The 9,528-nt window shown below is 36.4% G+C and overlaps 1 protein-coding gene across 5 annotated transcripts; it reads left to right on the forward strand.

The window, feature by feature from the left end:
- Positions 1 to 258: 258 nt before the first annotated feature.
- Positions 259 to 5,575, forward strand: LOC112284240 (D-amino-acid transaminase, chloroplastic). 5 transcript variants are annotated; one of them, XM_073535050.2, is made up of 7 exons: positions 260 to 952; positions 1,872 to 2,248; positions 3,077 to 3,149; positions 3,377 to 3,552; positions 3,846 to 4,122; positions 4,394 to 4,808; positions 4,976 to 5,575. In XM_073535050.2, the coding sequence occupies exons 2-7, from the start codon at positions 2,190 to 2,192 to the stop codon at positions 5,287 to 5,289; spliced, it is 1,314 nt and encodes a 437-aa protein (XP_073391151.1). In that variant the 5' UTR covers positions 260 to 952; positions 1,872 to 2,189; the 3' UTR covers positions 5,290 to 5,575. The 5 variants fall into 5 exon arrangements, with proteins under 5 accessions (XP_073391152.1, XP_073391151.1, XP_024379652.1 ...); XM_024523884.3 differs by lacking the exon at positions 260 to 952 and adding an exon at positions 1,571 to 1,746; XM_073535051.2 differs by lacking the exon at positions 1,872 to 2,248 and having other exon boundaries at positions 259 to 952.
- The last annotated feature ends 3,953 nt before the right edge of the window (positions 5,576 to 9,528 follow it).

Raw genomic sequence — 9,528 nt, forward strand, 5'->3', positions numbered from 1 at the left:
TTTTAAGAGATTTTATATGATGTTTTTATTGACTAATACTTGTATAAAAGAATAAACGAAATGGTTTTAAATCATGCCAATGTTTCTTTTTACATTTCAATATGTCAAAATGGTTCAGTTTTATTTTATTTTATTTTATTTTTTGCAACCATTCTAACATTTTTCTTGTTTTTAAACACAAATTTTTCTTGATTTTCTTTCCTCATCATACATACATTGAGACAAGTAGAATGTATACTAATAATAATATATAGACCTGTGTTCCAGCGGTTGTGCCTCGTCTCCATGGCGGATGAAGCAATGAGGGAGGGATTGTGCAAACTGTGCGAATTGTGCTCCTCTTGCTGTGACGATGATCTCGTCACCGCAAACCTTCCTTGCATTCAAAACTGCGAGCATCATTGCGTGCGTGCGTGCGTGCGTGCTCTGTGACGTGCTGCGAAGTGAGTGCGTGCGGTGGTGGATCCGGAGCCGATCGGTTTTGAGGTCACCTGGAAAACGACGCAGCCCTGGCATGCTTGAAGTAGAGTACACGTTCTTGCTTCCTCGGTGCATGACTCGCTGATAATCTGTGGCGACCTGTCCGATGGTTCCTGCTCCACATAATTCCGTCGTGTTGACAAATGGATCTATACGGTAGAGAGCGGAACTTTTTTGAAAAAACAGGTTTGCGATTGGAGTGTGGCTGTTCATGTGACTCAGCTGCTGGCTCCTCACTGCTGCAGATTATAACCGCAATCTGTTGCTTCTTATGGTTAATCTGCAATTTCAATCTGGAGCGATGGTGCTGCATTCGATTCGAAATTGGGCTTACAGGTTTGAGGAATTCGGCACCATTACAGTGTTACAAATTTTTTTCCAGCAGCGTTATATTTTGCTGATGGAGCAAGAAGGGGTAAAGAACCGGCTGCGACCAAATGTATGCAGCGAGCCCGGAGATTCCCCCCGAAAGGTGAGGCTAATATACATATTCTACTTGTTATCTCGATGTTTTCTTTGTCGATGTGTGGTACCTGACCAGTAAATCCAGAGCGGTGACAAATGACAGCATCCTATTCCTCTACCTTCGAGTAATGCGCCGATGTCTTCGTTCAAAGTGACGTCGGGTGGATACACGAGGATCGCGAGTGGTTGGGAAATCATGGAGGTCACTAAACCACTCGCAATAGATTTTTTTATTTTTATGTGACCAACCGTGGTTCCATCATGTCTTGGACTTATGCGTCGAGTGACTTTGGTTCATCAACTCAATGTTCGTTACGACTTTGTCGTATTTTAAGCATCTCATGATTTATTTATTTATTTATTTATTTTTTCCCCTCCTCAGAAGTGTTATCAGCTAATGTTCTTCTCAAAAAGATTCCAAGTGCATATACTTCGATGTAAGAGATTTGAACACACAGGTACTGCGGCGCGCTGATGGATAGGAATTTTGACGCACTCTTTTCCTTCATACCTTTAGAGGCTCGTGGAGAATCTGTATTCGCTCGAAACCGTTTCTCTTATCCACCTAAGAACGTCCCCTGTTCTATACATCACACGCATATGCAATAAGTCTAAAGACCAGCATTATTTGTTCATTTATGGAACACGAGGGGTTTAATCCTTTTCTACTAATAGAAAGAGGTGTAGGCTAACACTGCCGATGCCGTGTGGCAGTGGTGGTTAACCATGCACTAATTGTGAACTTAGGATTGAACCAGCAGTATTTCGAGACCGTGTAAGGGAAAGGATACAGGAAATCGAGTAAGTTTGGAACCGAGCTTTCTTTGTGTGTGCGGCTGCGGTTCGCCTGTCCTCAATTACACCTTCAGCAGTGCGGGATCTGGTTCTTTTCACAACTGACGTCAGATGTCTGACTCTTTTTGCAGCAATTGACCAGCTGAATATAGCGCGATTGGATGCTCAGCTTAGAAGCATTACGTCCAAAAGATTAGCTGTGTGATAGGACGCCCACCCAGACCAAAAAGACAAGTGTTCACCGATTTGTTTACGATTCGAATGACTGGGTACCATGAATAGCTCGTGCACAATGTGGTTTGAGGTGATGACCCTCGTAAGCGAACAGTTACTGGGTGAAAAGTATAAATACAAGCTTGAAGTCCCAGGCTGTCACTGTCAACATTTCCTTCGCATCACCCTTTTAAGTCCAGAGTAACAAATATCTTCTCTTGAAGTCCGCCGCAGCTATGGCTTTCCTTGATGCGACGCAGTGTGATGCTGTCGACTTCCCGCCTGGTCTTAACAGGTAATGTCGCTAGGTTTTATGTGTTTTCATCCGAAGTCAACTTCTACTACTACATTCCGTTGAATGCGGTTCAGTTGCTGTTTCTTGCGTTTGGTGGTCTCATGTATGGATTAGGTTAAGTGGGTGGTCACGCTGGTGCGTAAATTGGTTAGAAATTGACAGTTTAGGAGGCAATCATGTGCATTAAATGTGCCAAACATTCAGAACATCGACCCACAAGTTTGCGTGAGACTTTCAGGTGTGGCTGTGTGAATTGAGATTGTGGAACATCGACCTTCTAATCGTATCACACATTTTGCAGATGTATGTAGAGTTTTTGATTGAGAATGCAAATATTGGGGGTGTTATGTGAGTGCATCGGTGGCGCTATTTAAATTTTTTGTGTATCGTGTCATCTCGCTGTCCCTCATGTTCTTGTAGCAGCCGAATCAACCCGCCGTCTTTACTGTTGCGAATCTCGTAGCATAAATTGAGAGTCCATGACTGTGGCGAATGCGTCGCTGTAGGAATTCTTTTTGTTAGCTGCCCTCTTGATAAAAGGCAATCCTTCATGGACCGCTTTGTATGTCCTGCAAGTTCTGGAGAAGTGCACGTTCTGTTGGCCGCCTTGTGTTAGTCAGTGTGAAAACTATTCCAATTCGTTGAGAACAGGTGATACAACCTTTTTTCTAAAAACATTTTTGCGGTGTACCAGCCATCAGCGAGTTCTAGGAAAGCTCTAGGATTTTCTTCTTCAGAAGCAATGGCTTTTGTGAATCCCAGTTTGTTTTGATATTTGATGCTTTCTTTGCAATCAAGTGAAAATTAATCCAGTTGCTTGCTGGGCAGGGCTTGTGAAGAAGCTGAAGTGCCGATCAATGGATCTTCGAATGTCAATATACCAGTCCTTGGGCTTGCGGAGGTCAGGATATCGCCTTAATTCACGTTATTGCATCTAATCATTGTCACCTTTGTATGTTTAGTTCGAATACATGGAGGTGATACAAATACCACTTTTACCTGAGCAAAACTTAGATTTGAGGATACGCAGTGAAGGAGTCTGAATTTAAGCGCCACTGTCTGTCAGGTACTTCAAGTTTGAATGTATGTGAAAGCTTATTGACGAGTGATGACTAATGGTTGGTGCAGATTATTCTCAGACTACAAGTTGAAGCTAGTCAAGCCAAATATAAGAATTTTCGATCGATGTACTCTAGCGTCGTCGGTGCTATTACAACAGATGTTGCAGCTATGGTCGTACCACTTGATGATCATATGGTGCACAGAGGTCATTCTGTTTTCGATACTACTACCCTTGTTAACGGGTAATAGATGATTGTCCCACTATCATTCATTTGTTTTCTACAACTTTGCGTCAGCTGGTCTTTTTTGTATAACAACTAGAATAGAGTCAGGGCGCACGTGTATGTGTTACAGTTCTGTGATGAGTTCTTTGGCATTCATTTTATGAAGTCCATGTGGCTAGTTGTGTTAGTTCAGAACGCCGAGCCTTATGGTGCGGAACTGAATTTTTTTGGGAGATCTCAGCTCAAATTAACGCTCAAAACAATGCACCAGAAGTTTTGCATGATTCTAAAATTGCCTTTATTTCGTGCAGGAATCTTTACGAGCTTGACACTCATCTGGATCGCTTTCTTGATTCAGCTGCAAAAGCGAAGATTTTACCACCCTTCAATCGGGCAATGATACGAGAGATCCTAATGCAAACTGTGGCAGCCGGTAGCTGTAAAGATGGGACTCTACGGTTCTGGCTGTCGGCCGGACGAGGGAATTTTGAATTGTCTACTAAGAACTGCGAGGCATCACTTTATGCCTGTCTATTGGAGAGAAGCCCTATCCAAAACATCAGCGATGAAAAAGTGGCTCCACTCAAGGTAAGTCCTTTACTCAAGCTATTCCAATGAGTTCACTCGATGCAACTTTAGCAGCTGCGATGCACATCTGAATATTGCTTTCTGCAGAACCTATCATTTTTTGCTTGATTTGAGACTGAAAACAAGCTCATTTCGGCACTTATGAGACCTGCGTTCTGCAAGTTGATGTACTTCTGGACTTGAATGCTTGTGTTTATTGAAAGATTTTGCTTTGATTTGCATTAGTTCCATTTATTAATGGAGGGAATATTAAGGGCAAGTATGTTTGCAGGTGGTCACCTCTACTGTGCCTATCAAACCCAAAATGTTTGCTACTATGAAAACCACGAACTACCTCCCAAATGCATTAGCCTTGCGAGAGGCAGAGGAGAAAGGCGCACAAGCTGGCATTTGGTTGGACGAGGAAGGCAACGTAGCTGAGGGGAATAATTTGAACGTTGGATTTATATCTGAGGGCGAACTACTGCTTCCTCCATTTGATTCAATACTACCAGGGTGCACAGCAAGACGACTGCTGAAGCTTGTACCGGAGCTGGTGAAGAAGAACATCATACCGGGACTGAAGGGTGTGACGTTGGCTAAGATTTCACTTGCAGAAGCTAAGAAGTCTGCAGAAATGATGCTCTTGGGTAGTTTTGTGACGGTCTTACCTATTGTGGAATGGGATGGAAAACCAGTTGGAAACGGTATGCCCTGCCCTACAATTCTATTGGGCTCCACAGACGATGCCTTGGTTTTGTTTTCTGCCTACTGCTCACTCTCTTCCCCAGCATGTGTGAAATTTCTGAAAAGTATACAAACTTTTCGATACATAGATGGAATTTGCTTTTAACGGCCCCTCCTTGGTTTGCAGGAAAGCCAGGTCGTATTTCATTGGCCTTACGCCAGTGCTTGCAGCAATGTATGTTGACAGCACCGTCTGATCTGCTTACCCCTGTGCCCCATATACCAAGTGCACATTCAACTCCTTCGAATGCATCAGTTGCGAGTAGCTACTCGAAAATGTCTGGGCCTGCAGATCACCCATCCAAATGCACCGTCCTCCAGGAACCTTCTTCTGTGCTCGCCGGCTCTGAAGTTGATATCAAGATAAAGCGCCAGAGAATCCCTGAACAGATGCTGCCTGGCCTGAATAGGCTTGCGAATTATCCCATTGCTGGCACATGATCAAACCAATTTTCTTTTGTATAACAACTTTGGTTTTGCATATTTAATCCTAGCAAAGCATTTCTTTTAGGTATACCCGGATTTGAATAATTCTTTGTACCAGTAAAGATTGGCAGATGGTAGAATTAGCCTCACGTGTAAATACAGTGATTGAATCGATTCTCTGATTTTTTTGTGATGATCACGATACAGTCAACATTGAAGCATTCAGAAAATGAATAAGCGTCTGAATGACATTATTTTTTGTATTTATATCTTTAATAACAACATACACCAATTTTTATTATGTATTTTTCCTCCTGTTTGTGCCACTACAAATTCTCTGATGCAGGTTTTCAGGATATTCCAAATACGTAAACCTAGGCCTTGGCCCATGTCTTCAGCCTAGCTATTATAATCTGTTAATTGCAGGTAACCTGTTTCAAGTTCATTTCATCTCCGCATGAGATTCTCCCTTGTAAACGCCTTCAATCCTATGTACAATAGTCGTGAGAGACTCATAGCTCTTCTGATTGTTGCTAGGATCCACACTAGGAAGATGTCATTGTAGGGGTGGAAAAGAAATTGAAATACTGAGTGCATTATCAACTTTGGAGCCATGAGCCAAGTTTCAACTTAGGGGTTTAAATTTTGTATTAGTACCTCATCACATTTCACCAAGTAACAGATGAAATTGTGGTAGAGCAAAAATATATACAATAAGTAGCAGTCCTTATAGAGAAAGGCAAATTCCATGGCGATGTGATTGAGCTCCTAGTCATTGTGTGCAGTAATTGCAATAAGTCCTTGGATTGTTTCCCAGCATGCCACATATACAAAAGTTTCTCCAAAATTAATTCCCTTAGTTTGCTCAAAGCCACTAGCTACAAGTCTTGTTTTTTTATCATGGACATTCATAATTATTTAGTTAAGAAGTATTAGGTAGAAAATAAATGTAAATAGATTTAATAATATCTTGTGAACGAGCTTTTTAAATGCTTCATTAATGTGGATTTGACTTTATACTTGTTTGTAATTGATTGGTTGGTTAAAAACTTGGCCAACAAGTTGGCCATGTGTTGTATATATTAGCAACTTGTGGTATAAGTTTGCCATTTGGTGTACATTTAAGAAACTTTTCTTATAAATTAGACACATGTCTTGCAAATTGGACATGTATTAGAGGTCCTATAGAACATTGCTACATAGCTCTTAATTAGATAGTATATATGGAGCCAAGATTGAAGCCTTCTTCACTCTTCTCAATGCCTTTTTTTGTTCTTATTCTTGTTTCAACAGTATCTACTCTTCTTGTCTTTAGCAATAGCTATTCTAATTTTGATATTATACTATTTTGAATGAATATCTACTCTTTTTGAGTGACACAAGAATATATTGAGATTTTTATTGTCTGTAATTTATGTCCTTGATACTTTATTGCTCAATGTTTGCTCACTTTGTTGTTTCTACTACAGCTCTACAAGTATAATTTCTAGTGTATTATATAGGACTAAAAGAATTAATAATGTATATAGCTTTGCTTTATTATTCTTTGTTGCTTTTGTTCCATCTAAAATTATTTTCCTATCCTAATTTTCTTTGTCATAGTTATGCACTTGATGCCAAAAAATACCACCTTGCTTTTCTTCTAGTTGTACATATATGTCACCTCAAATAATAATTTTGTCAAATTGAACATCTCTAGAGAGCTTAATTTTCTTTTCATAGGCTCAAAACACCTATATATTTTAGAAGTTTTATCATATGCAACAAACTTATACATTATAACTTTTGATTTTAATTTTATTTGATAAGATTTAATATGCACATATATTGTGCAACTAAAAATTGAAATTCCTTCTAAATATGATTTGACACCAAATAATTTTTCATATAAAATAAGTCCATTGTTAGCTTTTTTTGGAAATATGCTAATCAATTATGCACATGTTAAATAAACTTCAATCTAAAGATGGTCTAATGCTTTAGCTATAATCAATAAATGTATAATTCATAAAGATACAATTCTTTCTTTAAAGACTTTGTTTTAGTGAAATTTAAATGGTGGCAATAACTTAGGTCTAATTTTTTGTTGTTTAGTAATTATTTAAATTCTTCTAATTCAATTTCTCCCCCTTTGTACAATCCGTTTGAATTAGTTTTTCATATATCTTAAGAAATCTCTGAACTTGTTTATAATTTTATCCTTGGTTTTTTTTAAATGGATCTAAATATATCTAAAATAGTCATCGATTATAGTTAAAAAATATTATGGCTTTTCTAATGACTTCTTTATTTGATCATACAAATGAGTATGGATTAATATAAAAGGTGTTAGTGCTATATATTAGCTTTTCTTAGCAACTCTTTTTTTGTGTATTTTTTTCAAGTTGAAAACCTAAGTAAATAGTCTTGACAAGTATTAGATGATGGATATCTTTGACACAATATCTATAGCTCAGATGGATGAAATTTTGATAGTTTAAATGTCATGTTCTTTGATACAAGAGTTTTATAATGCCTTCATTTGTATCTTCTTTAATTAATAGTTTTTATTCATTTTGTTCGTAGATATCTGTGAATTGACATAGCCCATTGGATGTTCTCACTCTTTTGGCAATGATCTTGAATGGTATTTTTCTTGTTACTACCATATAATATAGTTCCTGAAAAATACTATGTTATATTAGTTAAAAAATTGCTGACTTATAAAAAACTAAGACTTAAATTTGATATATAACAAATATTTATAAGTTATGTTATTTTATAATTTGTATTATAAAATTATACATCATCTCTAATTATTACAATATGAAATTGACTTCTTATATACTAAACTAGTAGAATATTACTTATACTAGTCATATTTCAAAAATTGCTAAGATACCTAGCATAATGATGGCTTGTCCCTAAATCTATGATTCAATCATCTCTAATTGTTTTGGTTGTAAATATAGCCAATGCAAATTCAAAAGTTTCATCTTTTAGGTAGATGGATATTAAGTATTGATGCTCTATAAGTTCTTCAACAGAATGAATGCCAAACATTCTATTTATTCAAATTAATATATAATTTGGTGTAGATGGTGTTACAAAATAGATTGATTTTAGTGCATTACAATTCCTTGTAGCATGTCATTTTTTCCAAACATTAATGACATATACTTTGGCTAATATTAAGAAAAATATAAGGTGTCAAGGATATGAATCTTAAAAAAAGAAAAATTCAATACACTCTTATTTCACTCAAAAAGACTAAATAATCATTCAAAGATATAATATTAAACTAGAATGGCTACTATCAAAGACAAGAAGACTAAAAAGTCTTGAAATAAGACTAAAGATTAGAAAGGCATTGACAAGAATGAAGAAGGTTTTATTCTTGCTTCCATATACTATCTAACTAAGAGATACAAGGCGATATTCTATAAGACCTCCAATACATATTGTCTTTGTAAAACACATGTTTTAACTTGCAAGGGAAGTTTTTTTTTTATGTGCACCACATAATTAGCTTGTTTTACAAGCTATCAACACATGTGATACATAACTAACTTTTTGATCAAGTTTTTAACCTATCAATCAACTAAAAATGGATGTAAAGTCAAAGTTGCATCTATGAAGCCTCTAAGAAGCTTTTTTAAAAGATATTATGAAATTAATCTACTTTTACCTACTTCTATCTAATTATATAGATAATTATTGGAGTAAATATGTATGTCCGTGACATAAGTTGAGAGTCTCTAATAGCTACCCAAGCCATTCTATTTCTCCTTCATAAATCTTCTCCTTTCTTGATTATTGGTAATCATGTTTTTAAAGTGCACTACTAATATTTCATATTCATTTCTTCTTTCTATGTCTTCTATTTCTTTTAATATTATTTTTTATTAAAAATAGTCACATTAATTCATCCAACTCCATAATATATCCTTTATTTAAAATAATTGCCTTACACATATCAAATTTCTTTGGTAGGCTACAAAAAATCTAATGAATTATTTTTGATTCTTTTGAATATTTATTTAGCTTTCATAATTAGTTCAATAGCAAATTAACCTATTGAAGATAAGTTATAATTGTTATATATTCTTTTATTTTTAGATTTAATTTTTTTTTAACAACGTCATATTGCTAGCTATTATCTTAGTATCAAATAACATTTATAACTTAATCCATATATCAAGTTGATCTTGTATGTTTTTATCTATTTTTATATACTATTTTTTGAAGAAACAAATTCAAAGTTCTTAACACCTT

Source organism: Physcomitrium patens, chromosome 7 (assembly GCF_059467195.1).
Source record: "Physcomitrium patens ecotype Gransden chromosome 7, ASM5946719v1, whole genome shotgun sequence".
Lineage (NCBI taxonomy): Eukaryota > Viridiplantae > Streptophyta > Bryopsida > Funariales > Funariaceae > Physcomitrium > Physcomitrium patens.

Bases quoted from the DNA above. Each gene is read 5' to 3' on its own strand.
- LOC112284240 (XM_024523883.3), top strand. From the start codon at position 2,425: ATGTGCATTAAATGTGCCAAACATTCAGAACATCGACCCACAAGTTTG. The intron at 2,487-3,076 runs GTGTGGCTGTGT...CTTGCTGGGCAG, and splicing joins AGTTTGCGTGAGACTTTCAG to GGCTTGTGAAGAAGCTGAAG. The intron at 4,123-4,393 runs GTAAGTCCTTTA...GTATGTTTGCAG, and splicing joins AAAAAGTGGCTCCACTCAAG to GTGGTCACCTCTACTGTGCC.